Raw genomic sequence first — 19,841 nt, 5'->3', positions numbered from 1 at the left:
AGCTCAGAAGTCATGCAATATTTCCACAACTCGAGAAGCGAAGGGTGTACGACACGATTGACCTTAAGCACAACGCCTATCTCGTAAGAAGGCGGTTGTGACAAGCGTAATATGTTACACGAAACCTACTATTTCGCAGGAACGATAAGTGTTCGAAAACATCTAATATGCAATATTTGTCTTTGTGAACTTGCACTCGTGCATAACGACAAAGCAGCAGTTCTAAATAATTTCCCATTCTTAAATGGAAGTATCAGTGACTACAACACAATAAGTTATTCGTTGCAGAAAATCCTTGAAGATTGTATAAACGTCAAAGATCATCATACATTCGGCCGTCACAGTGTAATATATTCTGAGGTAACAGACACTCTATAACAGAAAATAATTCCGCCAACACAAGAAAATTTCCAAAAAATTTGAGATGTCCCAGTTCACTGTAGGGCTTTACGTTCAAATCTTGGAAGACTTTCCAGAAGTTGCCTTGTTATGCCACATTAGTTGACACCATTTGGGGCGACTGGAGTGTGGATATTTGGCGATAAGAGTTTGAAGATGTATGTAACGTGGATTTTTTAATCGAATTGTTACATTCGTCGAAAAATGAATGTAGTCTGAGGTTTGAATGCGCACAAGTATTGGTGAGTTGAGGCCCAACTTCACGATGACGTTGCTCAAGAGGAACATGTCAAGCAGAAAATCATGATCTCTGTGTGGTAACCACTTATTGTAGTTTAGTTCAAACTCATTTCTAACTTTAGTGCGATCAATGTCAATCATTATTCTAACAGTTGAAGAGAATGTATGCCGCATTATGCTAAATATAGAGTGTGGACACAAAGCGCATCCGGCTGCAAGAGTATAACACAAACTCACATTACCCTTGAAAAACACAACAAAATATGCATGTCCTTAATGGCATCGAAATGTTACAACACCTTGGATACGGTCTTGACTTTGATAGTTCTGAATACTTCCTGCTGCGGTCGATAACTTACTTTCTGAAATCACAATGCTTCATGATCAGGACTAGATTGACAGAGTAAGGATTTACTTCTTTGCTATTGCAAGACGTGGAATCGATGACCTGGCTGGAAGATCGCTTCAGTCGGTCCAACATAAGAGACTTCCCGCTATACTTTGAACGTTAACCATTAGAATTACATAAAATAATACTGACCCTAAATACCAAAGGGGTCCATTAAACTCCAGGACTCAATACTCATGATTTAAGTGCAATATTCTTCTATGTAAATGAGAAATTGTATTGTCAACAACAATCTTTAGGTTATATTCTCACCATAGTATAATAGTGGTTTAGTGATAAGTATGTGGCGGCAAAAGATATTTAACTGATTAATAACATGAAATCCCTGTTTTCAGTTAATACAGGGTTAATTTACACGTGATCCTAGACATTTGAAAGTAACCGTTTTGTCTAAAGTATTATTTGGTATTTTAACGCATCCATAAAATACAGTACTAGTACAATCCCGCCTAGCTTCCATGCATTTAGTTTTTTTTCCGTATATACTTTTAAACACATATCCTTGCAAGCGTTAATTAAGATTTCTGGAGGGAACAAATGTGAACGTTCTACCAATGATTTAGCGTGTCCCTTACACATACATGCTTTGTGAACTCAAACTAAAGAAAAAAGTTGGTTTTTATAAACTTAAAGAGACAAGGAACAAGCATCTCTCTTTACAATATCATCTAACCAAGCTAAAAAGCTTTTCAGAATCCAAATGAAGCGAGAAATTTTTTTCTCTTCATTACGAATCCTCGAATGAAACAAGAAGAAAATACATTTACAGATCTCTAATAGCATAGGCGAGCAATCTAGCACTGAGCTATCATGTCCCTGAAATTTTCAAATTCATTTTTATTCATACTTTGTGAAATCAAAGCAAGGAAGACTGTTTTTAATAACTTAAAGAGAGACGGAAGAAACATCTCTAATAGGACAGGTAATCGCTCTACCAATAAAGTAACAGACCTTGTATACGTACATAACTAACTCAAAGTTAACTTATCTTTCATTTTATAATATTTCGTTTTCTTTATCATCCTTCATTCGTTCATTCTATTTATTCAAAACTATGTACCGGGATCGATTTGCAATGTGGACACTCTATCAAACATTTATGCATAATAGGTTAAAATACATTATGATGATAATGAAAGTGCACGAAACGAGAGAGCCCTCAAGATCTTGCGTATTCAGTAGAGAATCGACCTCCTAATCACAAATAACAATTACTTTAGAAAAGTCTCATCTTGATCCTGGGTTCGATTTCCGAGGTGGTATCATAAGTAATTATTAAGGAAAACAAGATTAAATGTAGAACTATATGAATGTTCGTAATAAGATCATAAGAGAGAACTATAGAAATGTAGAATGGAAAGCAAAAATTGTAAGCGATTTCCTGCGCTTCCAAGTAGGGTTGGCATATTACCTGATTTTGCGGGCATCATCCGAATTTTGAGAATAATTTTTGCCTTAATTTATAACAGTGCAAACAGAATGGAGCCCTCTTCTATGACTCCCATCATGAAGGTCACTTCGACACTGCGCCTACTCATAAATTTTTGTAGAAGTCTCGGCTGATCTTGCTTCTCGAAGTATTCTATCTCGCCTCCATTCTCAAAACTTTTGTCGCCTCATCTCATTTGGGAAATTTAAGTACGGAATATATGCCTTGATTTCATCTAGAAGTTATTAGTATCCTTTCGCAGCTTTTGTCGTCTCGTCTCGTTTTGGAAATTTAAGTACAAAATATCTGTCCTGATTTCATCTAGAAGTTATTAGTATCCCTTCACTTTCTTAGAGGTCCATGAAGGGTGTGATAAAAGAATATATAGACGGTGATGCATTTATTATTGTAGTGTATTGTACAGTGATTAGGTATTTTCAAACCAAACCTTGAGAAATGTAATTCATCGTGTTCGTACAATTACTTTATCAATTTATAGTTTTTATACATGACTCATATAACATTAAAACAGTATTTAAGATACAAAATTTGGGTGAACTAGTGTTGTCCATAAGTCTCAGATGTTTCTGTATCGTCTCGAGTTTGAAAATGTACTTGTCGATTCGAGACTTCCGTTTTCGTACCGAGAAGTTTCTAGATTCATTGGGAATACTAGTTTACCCGAGTAATAGTATTTTGAGGTTTCAGCTTTAGATCTTCCTAGCAAGTCCATCAATCCCTGCATTTGTACATTTTGTTTTTACTTTTATATCTCGGTAGTTATTAGATAAGACATAAAATGTGAACGTGATTTAAAAACAAAGATATAGTAGGAATGACAAAAGAAACATTTAAATAAGTAATAACCTATTTTCTGCATGTTTGAATAAGAAAAAGTTATGAAAAAACTCTATGGAATAGAATCAAACGTTACCCATTCACACACGATGAATGTACACCACAAAGCTCATTAGAAGGGAGCCGGCATTGAACCCGAGGCCGTACACTACATTTGAGGTACAATTCATGTTCATTCCTGTTCTTCGTTTGTTGTGATAAAAAGGTGTGTTCAAGGTCCGACTCCTATCATTCCTTAACATTCGGACTTTTATGTAAATTTTGTCTAATGTGGACACCTCCTTCATCGAAAGGAATTTCTGTTCACGTCTCTGGTTGTAAGTATTAAACAAGATTAATATGAGATATTTAGCTTCATAACTTTGTCGTTCTTTTTCTCTGGCTGCAAAAGTTTGCATAAATTGTTAGTATTTATCTTATATCTATCACTACAGACTTGCTTATCCATGGATCATATGAAAGACTCGCAAATGTTGATTCTTCAAAATTTGAAAAGAAAAATGAAATGTTTTTAATTCCACCTGTAAATTAAAAAAATATATCTACTTCGGAATTAATACATCCTTACGTTTCCATTAGATGCTTATCAGCAGTCACATTTATAAATAAAATGTGATGTATTTCGAAACGTCTCACGCTCTTGGTCCCGAGTTCACGCGAGTTATTCATCGTGTTCGTACAATTACTTTATTAATTTATAGTTTTTATACATGACTCATATAACATTGAAACAGTATTTGAGATATAAAACTTTTGTGAACTAGTGTTGTCCATAAGTCTCGGATGATTCTGTATCGTCTCAAATTTGAAAATGCATCGTGTTCGTGCAATTACTCCCAGGAGGGACGAGTGTTGAGTGGGGGTCCAAACTAGGTACCCAATGCAACTCTCTGAGGATATAATCAAGCACTCTCTTCATGAGAGACAAAACTTAACACACTCACACAGGATAAAAAATTTTAAGCTCATCAATTCTCCTGAGCATATTCTGAGAACATGATATCCTAACAAATCACACTAACAAGGCCATTTCTTTGATCACATAGAAAGTAAATCGTAAACGAAATATGAATAAGTTGAATTGCGTAAATAATGAAATTTGCAACTAAGCCAACGGAGAGTGTAATGAGATAATTTGCTCATCATGAGTACAAAGATTTATTACATTAAAGTTACAACTAAACTTATACTCAAAAAAGTGCTAATGCTATATACAGGCATATCAATTATTTATTAACTTGAGAAAGGCCTAAGACTCGATTATGTGGGAAACGTTGTATAACATTCTTACAGAATTTGAAATACCAAGAAAAGTTATTCGTAACGCCGTCATACCTCTCTGTGAATGAATGTATCCATCACAGTTCATTATATGATAAGGACAGTTCTCAAAAGCGAGATATGTTTATTACTCGTTCGCACTCGGAAATGATATGATATTGTATTCTTCTTCTTCTTTCACACAAACTCTCTTCTTGCAACGTGATACAAGGAATTAGCTTACAAACCTCAATCTAATCTTGCATTACATGAAATCGAAGAAAACGACGACAACGTCTTATGAAGAGGCATCTTATCAAATACATGAACTTTCATAGTGGTTCGAATTCCTTTACTTTTCGCATCTTCGTACAGCCCCCTCAGCTGATGCAGCGTAATTAAACTATAATTCCGTGTAATTCTGAAGAATTAGGTTTCTTAAAAATTGTCTCCGTTTATGCTATAACTGTACGTAAGCCAAAGCTATATGTATGCAGTAACTCAAGGGTTTTCCTTACGTTTTTCCCTATAATTCAGCGCAGTTCTGCCAGCTTTTAATTTTCATGAAGTAGAAGGCATCTTCTAACGACATTCACTTGCTTCGCGTTGAAAGCATATTTCTTTCTTTACGTTTCAATACTGCTTTGATCAGCATTAACGAGTTCCGTTATACACATACCCATTAACACATGTTTACTTACATGGGGTCCGGGTTCGATTCTCGATGAAAGAGGGAGAGAGAGAGAGAGAGAGAGAGAGAGAGAGAGAGAGAGAGCATTCATACTTGAAAACATTATAATGCTACGGAATGAAGAGCTTCGAACGATGAATATCGTATACTATACTACATGGGACCCAAGGCTAATCGATTACCGCTGAAAATTTGGTGCTCTAGTGGTTAGCGCAGGTGTCATACACACAGTCCAAAGCTCGATTCCCGTTGAAAGGAAAACATATTTTTTAATACCATTTTGTTCAGCATTAGGGAGTTTGATTGTACATACAACTATTAACACGTCTTTCCTAAGCTCGATTAACGTAATTTCATACTTGGCCTATCCGCAAAAGTGATTTTGAATACTAATCATAGTATCGGTTCCTATTGCAATGTGTTTCGAAAAAATATTTAATCACAGCTTCAACACAATCATCAAAAATCATAAACCACAATATTGATCTTAGCAACCCAACGCTCAGGAAATGTTCCCAGGGCGAAACTTTTCTCACAGAGGGTCCTAACACTTAGCAACAGCATGTTTCATGATTTCAATTACTAACATATTACATAATTCATGTTTCATCGTTTTCTATGGGAATGTGTTGCGAAACTGCATCTGCATATACGGTTTCTCATCCCACGTTTTCCAAAAAATTATGAAATACAATATTCATCTTAGCAACTAAGGTCAATTTTACAGTCAGGTGGGAATCTGCGGTCATTGAATATCACAACTTCAGTTCATAACCTACAGGCGTTTCAGTAGGGGGTACGACCAATGTTAAAACGCTTGAATGGGCTGCGGTGAGAGGGGAAAAACGTTCTTAGCTTCGCAAGAGGGACGAGGTCTGTGTGGGGTGTCCAAAATAGCTACCCAATCCTATGAGAAGCTTCCGAGGGACGAGGGTGGGGGTACGTGCATTGAAGACTTGAAAGCATTATAATGATTCGAAATGAGGAGCTTCGAACGATGAATATCATGTACTACAATATTCGAGATAATACAGAAACATCCAAGACTCGTACTCAACACTAGTTCACCCAAGTCGGGTGCTATTCTCGGTGAGAAAGCATTGAATGTTTTAAGACATAAGTTAATTCGATCCTTTCTGTCGTGAAACGAAAATCAATGCGAAGTGCAATATACGTGAAATTCTTTCTTCATGCAAGGGCTAATAAAACTCTAAACCGTGAAAGCAAACCATAGTTTCTTTTTTACGTTTTAATATCACTTTGTTCAGCATTAGGTAGTTCAATTATACATGCATACAACCACTAACATATCTTTTCTCAGCTCGATTAACGTAATTTCATATTTTGTCTATCTTCAAAAGTGATATATTTTTTTCGAAGCTTTTTTGAAATAAAAGTCGAATCTATATGTGGACACTGAGGCTCAGTGGTAGAGTGCTCACCTCGAGTTGGATTAAATTTATGGTGAACAACATCGTGTTCATAGTTTTTCTCGGGGCGTTCGATTACACATGAAACCAATAACACATCTTTCTTAAGCTCGATTAACGTAATTTGATGCTTGGTCGATCTGCAAAAGTGACTTGAATACTAATAATCATAGCATCATACTATGGGAATATGTTTCCATAAATATCTTATCACGGATTCAACACAAATTCGTTGGCATAATTTGATCTTGGGGGTTCTCTGCATAAGTGATTTTAATTAGTTGGGAATATATTTCAAGAAAACCTTCTCGTCACGGCTCATCATTACAGAGATCATTAGTTTTCGTTGATGTAGTTATTAACATAACACCTTTCACATCAAGACTTGGGAAAGTCGTATACCAACTACATTCATTTCTATGGGAATACGGCTACAAAAGCCCCCCTGGTAAAACTTGAATATACAAATTTTCCTCCTACGTTCTCAAAATATTACGAAATGCTAAGAGAAGCTTCCGTTATTAGACCATGCTCAATCTGATGTGGAAGTCTGTCGAAAATCTATATATTTCAAATTAACTTGAAGATGAACGTCCCACGAATATATTCAACTATACATAGTGAAGTACCAAAATCGATCCCAGCTCCCACCAGAATGGATTTTGTGCACAGGATCTTAATCGTGAGTTAGCGAAGCTACAAAACTTCGATAAATTAAATCGAGTACTATTCTGATTAATGCATCTACCTTTAGTACTTACATGAAATAATAGTTCTATTCTAGTTCCTCCCTAAGTTCGATTCTAGCTGAGAAAGTACACATATATGCCTTTAGGGAGCATTATGTCCACAAGTTAGTGAACAAACTTAAAAAGTTAAATGCAAACAATTTGAACGTACAGTTAAGCAATTTTAACATATAGCGTACAGTAAGCCAAAGGCTTCGGCTACTACTAATAAAACACTTCTTTTTTTAGCCTTTAAAGCTGGTCTAATATCTAGCACGCATTTGTGGTGAACATGGTCCCAAGTTCGATTTCCAGAGGGAGAGCATTGAAATTTAAACGCACTTCACTTGTTTGTATTACAGTTTAAACTCTTGATACATGCCTCAAATAGTCCCGGTGCTGCAAAGAAAATATGTCAGTTTAACGTCCCACGATTATGTCCATTCTGCTAAGGGAGACGGATGATTAAGGAAAAATAATGATTGACTAATTCGTAGAATAATAATATGGGAGTAGTGCGTGAAAACCGACCTACACAACATTGTCGATCATAAGTTTACTTTGTTCGGGAATCAATCTAAAGACCCGGTGCACCAAATACGAAAACTCATGAAAACCCACGGACACGATGTTGACCATCGTTACTACATGGGACCCAAACCCAATCAACATACAATACTATATCACATAGCAATTGCTCCCTTGGTAACTAAGATCATTTCGATCAAAGATCAAATCACGATCTTCGCGAGAGACGCAGGGGTCCAAAATAGTTACCCAATACAAGACGAGAAGACGAAAAAGAAGAGGAAAACGCAAATTTCCATCCTACATTGTTAAAACTTTATGAAATGCTATAAAAAGCTTCCGTGCTTAGTTTCGCAGGAGTAACCAGGACGTGTAGGGGTCCAAAAGAGCTACCCAATGCTATGAGAAGCTCCCGTTTTTAGCTTCGCAGGAGATGGCGGAGCTGGTGGTTCAAATAACTACCCAATACAAGACGAGAAGGCGAAGAATAATAAGAAAAAAGGCATATTTCATCTTGTTTCTATAGTTAGTAGATGTCCGTGAGCATGAACTTACGTATACTAGCTTAGCAACTGCGTCGAGGGCACGTTCCCGTGGGAAAATTTTTAAAAAAATTTTGATGAACCCCCTTTATTCTACTAGGAAGTTGCTCCAATGTCATATTTATTAAATAAGTTGCTCGTCTTCCTAGATTTCTTTTTATTATGATATAGTATATGATGTACAATACTTTTGAGGTAAAATAAATAACCACTCATCTTTCAAACGTACATTTTTATTATTAGATAATTATTGATAAGAATACTGTCACAGCATTAGGTTATTCATTAGACAGCACTAATTTTTATGCAATTTATTATGAATTTCATATATAAATTCAGAATAAGCTTATTGATATTTTTCCATCCATTTCAGGGTAGAGTAATATCCCAAGAAGATGTGAATATGATGAAGCAGTTTGTTGGTCTTAGGGATGTGTTCACCAAAAGAGCATATCTTCATGTAAAGGTTACCGAAGAAGTTGCAGACGAAGAAGTACATGTAATACCAATTGAGTCCAGAAAATGTAGATTTCCCGAGGAAACGGAAGGATTATGGGCTTTTAAATATTACAGTTATAACGCTTGTATATCCCAATGCATCACTGAAAAGAAAATGAAGGAATGTAATTGTACTGACAAATTAATTGGACACACAACAGGTATTAACTTTTTCTGGTATACAATGTATCCAATATATACTTTGAATATGTCACATTTTGTTGACATTTTTGAAACTGAAAAAATGTTTCAATAATGTCCAGATTGGACTGAACGTGACGGATAAATTTGAAAATGTTACATCAATGATGTTCATATTGCGTACGTTCATGAAATGCCATGTTAAAGGATGAGGATCCATAAGAGGAAGTGTTTGGCTCTAAGGAGTTAACATTCTGAGTTATGTATTTATACAGTAGAATCGTTAGTATAAAAATATATACAAACTAAAGCCAAGAATTTATAATAACTTACCTGAATACACTGAAAAATTCTTAGTGCAACAAATCCCAAAAGCGTAAAACATGTCTGTGGTTTGTACGATAACCAAATAGATTATGAGAAAACCTACGCAGTAATTAGTCTGACTCCTCGTCACAGCTTTCTGCACTCTCAGACAAATGAGAAACGTCAGCATTAATGATATAGGAGGCGTGCTTGTAAATATCTTTGGTAATCCAAATACCAGAATGCAGGGGCTGTATGTTCACAACACCCAATCACCTGTACACCAACTTTGCGTTCACAACAGCAGCCACGTATTGAAAGTGGAACACCATTGTGTTACTGAATCCATGCGTTGCGTATTTGGGAAGACGTTTAATGTGATTTTAGTTGGACACGAACAATATCATGGCGCTGTTTGTAAACAAATAGTACATAAAGACCCAATTTACTCAAATGCTTCTCTGTATAGGACTTGGCCTCCTTAATTCGATACACCATAAGCGTCATGTCGCTCAACTCTCTAACAGTCAATCTTGAGAAATCTATTGAAGTGTCAACAGACATCTTGTATCAAATACTCTTTGAATTTTTCCAGTTTTTGGTTTCTACTAGTATTTGTTCACCAAGGTTATCATTAGTTCGGCGATGATTTTATCTTCCATATCACTTGAGATACAAGAAGGTCGAAAAGCATTGCGCATAACACAAGTATTTCAAACAAACTCGCCAATTATGGGTATGTGTGTATTCGGCATCACCTGTTCTAGAGTTTTCCTTCGTTTACCCTTTTCCCTTTCAGGATTTATAGTATATTTTTATACCATGGCGTAGTGTCGCCTTTGAGTGCATACTTAGGTTCTGTAACAGATACGTTTACCGGATTACTTTATTGGTCAAGTCAAGGATTGACCAAGGAACACCACAGATGTATTTTGGAACCGGATGATCAACTTGGCAGCGCCATGTGGGGGCGGAGGATAGTGAATTCTTATTTCTTTCTTAAGGCAAATTTTCGAAAATGTTTCACGCCTTTAATTTTCAAGATATCAGATTGAAGCTTTGTACAACGCTTGTGTGTACGTTGGGGAATTTCTCAATTTTTATGGAGGCGCGGTGGCTCAGTGGTAGAGAGTTCACCTCCGGTGCTTGGGGCCCTGGTTCAACCCCAATTCGCGCCATGTGGACTTTGTGGTGGGCAAACACTGTGCTCGTGTGTCTTTTCGGGGTTCTCCTGCTTCATCCCACTTACTTCATTCCACAATTTCATTCATTTCTCATTATCACAGTCTTCTTCAGCCTAACCGGCATAATCATGGGACGTAGAACTAAAGATTTCATTTCATTTTTCTTCAGTTATTTTTGATACGGGGCCGAGACAGAGGGGTGCAAATGTTCCGAGGGGGTGATTTTCTCAGAAAAATTCAGTTTTTTCCCGATTTTTCCCGTTCAGATAAATAATGCGGAGATGTGAATCGTACCGTTAGAAATAGTTGTTATACTGATGAAAATGACTCTAAGGCAAATATTTTCAACATTTTTCCGATCACTGTTCTCAAGATGAAAGATTGACATTTTGCACACGTATTATATATATAACAACATATTTTTAAAAGAAAAGAGACTCATATCCCTACGTGAACGCAGGACCGGGCCAGAAGAGCAAAATAGTTTTGTGGTAATTTTTAAAAAATCCGGGTTTTTCCCGAATTTTCCGGGTCACGTGTACCATACGGACATGCGGGTAGTACCGTTGGAAAGGGCTCGTTATACTTAAGAAAATGATGTTTGATCCATGACTCTAGGTTAAATAGTAATGACGGAGTACATTTTGAAATATATATATATATATATATATATATATATATATATATATATATATATATATATATATATATATATATATATATTAGGGTGGTCCTTAATTTTTGATTTCCGAATTTCTTTGGTCTCACCACCTAAAATGGTTCCATGTGGGACTAAATTAATCCAGAAGAAAAATTAGCTTCATTGAATAATATTAAATGGTGCCGCAAGCGAACTAAAATTTTGAATCAGATTACAGTACATAATATATGGGAAAAATCTGGAATAAAATCTTTAATTTAGAAACGGCTTAAGGGAATGCAAAAATACCCTGGATAATGGAACTAGAAGAGGAAACACACCTAATGTTGTATAGTATTGTCACAGCGGCCATCTTGAAGTTTGCCATTTTGGATTCAGATCGAAATTTTTAAATAGGAAGAGGGTCATGTGACATATCGTTTTGAGGTGGCGTTTCACCAGAAACACAAATCTGGCACTATTTTAACGATAGCTTTAATCGTCTAAGAATTATCACCTGTGAAAATATCTCTCTTTTTCACAAGTAATAACTCTTACACAACTAAATGTAAAGACATGAGTTTGGCTCGAAAAGAACAAGAGGGATATGTGCGGCTTCATTAGAAAGAGGAACGCAAAAGAAAAATGCACTTCTGAAAATGATTTGTATGAATTTTACAGCAAAATACACAGAGGTAAGCATTTCAAGAAATGAAGAGGAAAACCCAGTTGAGTATGTAAGATAAAATGTAAATATGTGCCTGTGTGCGCCCGGACCCTGCAAGAGATGTAAAAGGGGAAAAACTAATTTTAAAACTCCAAGACAGGTTGCTGCTCTTGATCGATATAAGTCCACTGATAGAACGAGAATTCATATTCTGACAGCGACGGCAGAAACATTTGGCCATAATGTAAAGGAACTAGTAATAAATATGCATCGATGCTGAGAGAAAATCCGTAGCGAAGTTGCATAAGACCACAAAAACAATTTCGGAGTGCATCAAGTGCGTTAGGTGTGCAATGAGACGGAAAACTACTGCCGAATTTGACTGGTAGAGAGACTATCGACGGGTTATCAATATTTATTACAGGAGATGCTCATGAGAGGCTAATTGGTGTTCTCAGTTTGTCATCATGAAGAGGAGAACGAACATATTATTTCTACTACAGTTCATTAGCTTGAAGAATGGAACTTGGTAAAGTTCGTGCAGGCAGTTTGTTGTCACACTATTCCCTGGAATATGTGTCATGGTAACGGTGCTTTCATTCTGCTAGAGCAGATGCTCCAAAATGATCTTCTATACTTTCCTTGTAGACACTACATTTATGAATTGGTTTTAAAATGTGTATTTGACAAGTGTTGTGTTTCGTTTGCATCTGGACCGGACGTTCCCCTATTTAAGCATTTTCAGCACGATTGGTCTAAAATAGATTGTACTAACTTTATTCCAGAATTGATGATGATAATGACGTAAGGAACAACATTTCAGATGTAAGAAATGAAGTATTGAATTTTGCTATCAAACTTGTAGAAGCAGGACACCGCAGAGAAGATTACAGTAAATTTTTAGAACTGACATTCTTGGATGGCATACCTCCTCGAAGAGTTTTCTTTCGTTTGCCTGGAGCAATTCACCATGCAAGGTAGATGGGAAAAGCAATATATTGTTAAAAAGTATTTCTCTTTCGCCAACATTTTCGTTTAACGAAGCAAGTAGAAACGGGTCTTCGGAATGCAGGATTTTTTCTGATACAACTATATGTCCAAGCTTGATTTAAATGTGATCAAGTATCCCATTCACCATTACAAGACCTGCAATTTTTGAAAGCTTTGTACAGTTATAGGCAAATAGATAATGAATTATCTGAAGTGGCTCTTTCTAAATGTTTTTCGGCATCTCTGGTACTTGAAGGAGGAATACGTAGCATTGGAGTTTTTTGATGATGAAGTTAACATAGTGGAAAAACAAAAATTGGTTGAAAGAATTAAAACTGTAAGGAGAGACCGTGAAGCAGCAAAGAGGCTTGACGCAAGGATAATATCATAAAAATCCTAGCGAAAAGAGAGATCAGTGATTTTGATACAACAAACAATTTTTTCTTGTGAGATTTAAAATACCCAAAGGGTTTCTTGAGTATGATCCGATTTCATGGTCAGATAACAATGACTATCTTCAAGGAAAGACAATAAAGACAATAGACGGAATTCATCTCCGTAAGATGCAGCAGAGAGGCGAGTGAAACTAACAGAAGATTACAACATCGTTTTTACGAAAAATGAGTATCCGAAAAAGTTTATTTTGCATATAGTGAATTCTCATAGATAATCTTTTCCTAGATGTGACAAAAGTGAACTGTGTAGTATATAAGATTGAAAACCTATTGAAAGCTTACCCCAAAGCTACAGTACTACATAAATGAGGGATATTTCAATTTCTTCCATGTTACATTTTTTGTTTTTCCTCATAATGGTCTATGAATCATCTTGATGGAAAAACTTATTGGTAGTTCATGGGGAAACAAAGATTTAACTTTCTCTAGCAGTTTGCTTCCAGTTTATGTAAAATACTTCCAAAATTCTTACGAATCTGTGGTCTATAACTACAATAAATAACATTACATGGAAGCATTTCGTTTTTCAGACGTAATAACTCTTACAAGATTACTGGTAGCTTGAAAAGAATACAAGATTCGTGCTTCAGGGTAAACGCCATCTCAAAATAATATGTAACATGACCCTCTTCCTATTTGAAAATTTTGACCTGAATTCAAGATGGCGGACTTTAAGATGGCTGCCATAATAACGCTATACAAAATTAGGTTGGTCATTTCCTCTAGTTCCATTATCCAAGATATCTTTCCATTCCCTTAAGCCGTTTGTAAATTACAAGAGTTTATTCTAGTTTTTCCCCATATACTATGTATTGTAAACGCATTCAAAATTTTAGGTCTTTTGGGGCACCTTTTAAAATTATTGAATGGATCTAATTTTTCTCCTGGCTTAATTTTGTCCCATATGGAACCATTTTAGGGGGTGAGTCCAAGGAAATTCCTAACTTTATTTTTGCCCATATAAATAAGGACCACTCTAATATATATATATATATATATATATATATATATATATATATATATATATATATATATGGGTAAACTTCAGACTTTCAAAAAATTCTCCCGTCCCTAGTTTTCAAGATACAAGATTGAAATTGAGATAGTTCAAACCTTCTTTCTATCATAAATGCAAACTCCGTGAGATCAAATGTGATTTCGTATGGTCTTCACAGGCAACTTTCTCTTACATGACGTCAGTGCAGCAACTACCTACTGATACGCTTTTTTTAGTGTGAGTTCAATCGTGATACACTTTGTTATTTGTATATCTTATGTGTTGTTATATGCTTGTTATATTATATAAAGAAGATATGGTATCAACGTTACGCTCATGGTTTAACAAGCGCGAGACTAACGAAAAGTCAGCAATGTTTCGCAATTTCCTCCAACTACTCGAGTTTGGGACTAAAATAAACCTACATATGCAAAGCGCGAAACAAATATTTATAGCATCGTTACGTAGGTATATTGTATATTTAACAAGGGTAATTAGAATTACTGTAGTATTCATTTTATTTTTTAGAAATTGTCAGAGAAGATACCGTTATTGACCCTCATCCTTTAATGTTTCAGTGAGATGTTTTAGGTCATTTTGAAAGAAATAAAATGAAATCTTTCAGTTGAACTTACCAAGTTTATGCTCTTCAGGTTAATAGATACTGATTATTAAGACAAGAAAATTATGATGGAAGCATTTCTAGAATGATAATGTGGGAGGAAATGGGAGTAGTCCGAGAAAACCCACAGAGAAAATGTTCACCACCGAAAATGTTCTTCGCCGGAAATAGAAGCAGGGGCCTGATATAGCGCTCTACCACTGAGACACCTCAGATTATTTTGGAAACAGTGATGATATAGAAGCGATAAATGCCACTGTTTTGATAACATTGCAGCTACAAATATTCTTAAATAGGGAAGATTATATTAGAAATTGTGGTCATGATTATATAGAAGGCATGTTCGGTACAGTACAGGGAATTACTCGTAAACTTGTAGTGTACAGGGTCTCGCGTTTGATTCGGAATATGAGAATATTTAAATTTAAAAGGATTCCAGAGTTTCGAGGTATGTATCTAATTGCAGATCCACCGCACATATAACATAATTTTTGAAAGGTAGGCTGCTAATATTCAAACAATAATCAAACAGATTCAGAGAAAGTACCAATTTAAGAACGAGGATAATCTTTATGCTGAGGATCTTTGTCACAATTTCTTCTCGTCTTGTCGACACTTGAAATGATAGAAGAAATTGCTGCAAGACTGTTCAACTGCCATGTAATAACTTTTGAGGTGACAACTGAATAGTGATGGAATCACTATCCATATAGAAAATTCTCTATTTCCTCGGGAGACATATAAATATTGAAAAAAGCTCTATTCATCAGAACCACACCCTCAATACAAGTGAATTATTTTCGTTTTATGTTGTTCCAAGTTAACAAATAATACATTCTATAACATAACCTTTATTTGTATTATTTCTTTATTACAATATGAAGATTTATTTGAAATTGTAATACCTTGCACAATGCAATCTTTAAGAGTTTTGCTCAGATTTTGCTCAATTTAAAGTAACGAGAGTTACATTTCTCAGATTTAGAATATTCAAATAGTATGCTAATAACATTCAGTTACTTGGAGTGAATGCAATGAAGAAGTACGTCACAGCATCTTACTTGATATCTTAGACTATTAACAGTTAGAAAAAACAATACAACCATTAAGGTTCATAATTAAACTTATTTTCCAAACGCCTTTAAAATTCTGAGATAGAAAGGTATATACATATGTTTTACTCAACGTAAGCCTATGTGAGTGATGCAATAATGTGCGATCGCATTTAAACCTCATTAACCTCTGTTAGAAATAAATTTGGAATAATGAAACTTCTGTTCAATTCATGAATAAAATTGTATAATAGTTTGTCTATAATAGAAATTAACTATCCAACATTATAGTAACAAATTTGACTTTATTACTATAGTAAATTAAATTATACTTTATAGTGTTTAATGAACAACGTTGTTTGTCCATTAGTGTTCAAATCATTGGAGTTAATTTTACTTGAGTTTAGCTTAGAAGCAATAAAACTGACATTGTTTTAATTTAATGGAAACATCTTCACGAAATCACTTTTAACAAAATCATGTGCTTTATTGAGATTATAATGATTTAGGCAATTATAATGATTTAAATAATGATCACATTACTTAATTTATTATCTGAAAATCTAATTATTGAGTGAAACTTTCATGCATATATATAGCCAAATTATGAAGTAGGATTTTTGAAGAATAATTCAACAAATCAGAAATTGGTTAAAACAACGATGACCAGTACGAAGTACCTACGTTTTTTACTTTAAACAAATAACAAAACACGTAATTAAAAAAACATTTTACTTAACTTTTAGGAGGCTCCTGTATTCTAACCTTTCTCCGAGCTACTTTTTCTTCCTATAATTGAAGTTTGCCGAATTTCAATCACTAGTTTCATTACCTTATTATGTTATGGAGAATCTTTATTTCTTTTCCATGTTTGATGTTTCTATTCATAAATGTAATAACTTCTTTTACTATCGTCAAAGGTAAGAACGAAAACGGGAAACAAGTCATTATTGTATGTGGAAATCTTACTTAATAATCGCATTTTACGATTTGAAGATTATTAATTCTGCTTTGCTTCTAGTCATATCTGTCCCTGGAGAATTGCATACTACGTTGTACACCGATAATACTCGATTTTGTTAGGAAAATAGAGGCTGAAAACCGAACACTTAACTGGTGATTTGGAAGGGCGTGGATGACAGACAGAAAGCGATACCTATTTAGTAAACAGGGTTGTCCGCTGGATAGGCTACACATTGCTCTGAATAATATGACCATAGATTGCCCTGCAGAAATATTATGTCCAAAGCGGCCTAATTATAAGCTGTATCTCCAAAATGCCCATATGCAGTGATCAGTGCTTACATCAGTGACCAATGCACTTAGCTAAAAGAAAATGATACCATCGAATTGGCATGCCAGATAAATCGAAGTGTGCTACCATGCCACAACTGAAACATTGTGTGATTACATTGTGCTTTGCTATCCCCTAACTTGATTTCGTATATTTTCGAAGCTCCCAATAATTTCAACACCCGATACACTTTCGATGCACAAGAAACGTCGTTACGGTAGCTTAACTGTCTGAAAACTTTCGAACTGCATCCTCCCTTTACGTTCGCATGTAAATTAATGTTATTTCTTTGAGCAAAGGTATGACAAAAATTATTTACTGTTGCCAAGTGAATGATGTCTACTTGTCTGGGTTCATCAACGAGAGCGCAGTGCGAAGGACTTTATTGCAGCAATATTCCGGAAAGAGGCAACTTATGAAGCTATATACGCTCTATCGAACCCTGTCATGGGCTTCGTTAGAGTTTGAGATGATTTTTATCATTACCTTTCTATGTTGACGTGAGTCTTTATGAAACACATCATTGAGTGAATCTATATCATTTGTATATCGAGGCTAAAGTATTTTCAAGTACCGACGAAATAGTTGTGATTTGGTCTTACACAAATAACAAATATGTCTATTTTACAATTACGGTATGTTCGGAACTTTTAAATGAAACAAACGGCATAGATTGGTATATTACTGCACTGATTATTATTGAGAATTTTATAATCATGACATTTACTATACATTTACTTTACTATACATGACATATAATATGGTTGTGTTTTATATTTAGATACAGGAAATACTCGCATACTTCACTCTTATTGTTTCAAATTAACCTATTATACACATTGTTTTACAGGCAACCAGAAACTTTGTGATAAGGACGGTATTGCTTGCGTGCATGAATTAATGAGTAAGTAGTCCAATTCTTAGTTTTTAATATAATGGCGATTAAGGAACGAAATTAGAAATACAAGTTAGCTATTCTCGTAGGACAGAATGAATATCGTAGATTGGTGTATATTCCATAAATACGTAACTTACGACACTATGTGAGTTTTTGATTTGCTAATCGGTAAGGAGAAAATGGGGACTGTTATAATATTTTAAAATGGCCATCAGTCGTCACAAAGAGTATGCAACTGATATTTAAATGAATTTTTCATATTTAGTATATGATTACCTGATGATACTATCTACATCCTGTAGCACATAAGTCTACAATTTTGACAAAATGTCAAATACAGTAGCCAACACATAATTAGAGATACGTATGATGCACCCTATCAACATGAATTATATTTGTATTCAGAGTATAAAATACTCATTATCTTTGTTGTGTACGGAAAGTCTCGCCTTCAGAGCATTGGGTACATTTCCTTTCCAAGCAGGGTTACTTGCAAAATACAAAGTGGAAGTCAAACATATCTGCTGACCCTGAGACACTATTTGCTAAATAATATATTGTACAAGAAAGAAGAGAGTAATTAAAATTTGCCTTCTCTTAGATACATGAGGAGCCAATTGTTACGAGGAGGATACAAAGCCTCTCAGAATTTTTTCCGGAAGAAACCATCAATTATCATTCCCATATTTCAAATATCCTCTGCGATTTTCACTGCATCAGCGTTTTCTTTTAACATGTGACTATAAAGCTAGATTTAGTGTTTCATATTTCTGTAGTGTATAAAAATAAACATTTCAGACTATTTAACTTGACTTTATTACAGAAGAACTTAAAGATGCATGAACACTTATACTCTAAATTAAGGATTGACAAATTTATTCTCAAAATCGCTTCATTTATAGACGTTAGCATACGTGCCCGAAGTAGATTGACTTCGCGTTTCAAATTATAATGTGTGATTCACATATGCAAGAGAGGAAAGTATATATATCATGCATTCAAATCATACTCAATGTGATTACCAACTATAGGTATCAAACGTTATATTAATCAATTAATTAGCAGTAAAGTTAGACTATTCTGTGTATTATAAGGTATATTTTATATTAAATAATACATCTACCATGAAGTATGAATACATTATGGACACAAAATATAACATTGGCAATCAATTATTGAAAACTTAATGGAGATTAAAGTAAATTTCCTTCCCAAGAAGACATTTTTGTCGGTTTATTATACTATAGCCGAAGATCCAAAAATTTAGAGGTAAGCATTAGAACAAGAATTGCTTTTGGTGCGTATAACATAGAAGGAGACAATTAGTTGTGTTACTCTAACGTATTAGATTTTCCTTTTTACTCCACTTTACTACATCAGTGCACAGGGCCGTGCTGGGATACTAATGAGGGCGGTGGACAAGTCTACTAAAAGGGCGCCGATACAAACGGGAAGGATGCCTTTCTATATCAAAATCACCACCAAATATGTTTTAGTATTAACGTAAATAGCTAATTTGTGGAAACCTTGAGTCGAAATCCTCTTTACTAGATAAAAAACATTTTAGTTCCTCTAATAACATT

General features: G+C 34.9%; 1 protein-coding gene across 1 annotated transcript in view; it reads left to right on the top strand.

Moving 5' to 3' along the window:
* The window catches only part of LOC145692593 (uncharacterized), a 56,991-nt gene extending 42,018 nt beyond the window's left edge, over positions 1-14,973 (top strand). Inside the window, exons 11-12 of the mRNA XM_081767913.1 lie at positions 8,888-9,173; positions 14,921-14,973. Coding sequence (XP_081624039.1) covers positions 8,888-9,173; positions 14,921-14,973 — 339 coding nt within the window. The remainder of the gene's footprint in view (positions 1-8,887; positions 9,174-14,920) is intronic.
* Positions 14,974-19,841: the final 4,868 nt, after the last annotated feature.

The sequence above is a fragment of the Thermobia domestica genome, chromosome 8 (genome assembly GCF_964235325.1).
Source record: "Thermobia domestica chromosome 8, izTheDome1.hap1.1, whole genome shotgun sequence".
Lineage (NCBI taxonomy): Eukaryota > Metazoa > Arthropoda > Insecta > Zygentoma > Lepismatidae > Thermobia > Thermobia domestica.
This window is presented reverse-complemented; position numbering and strand designations above follow the sequence as displayed.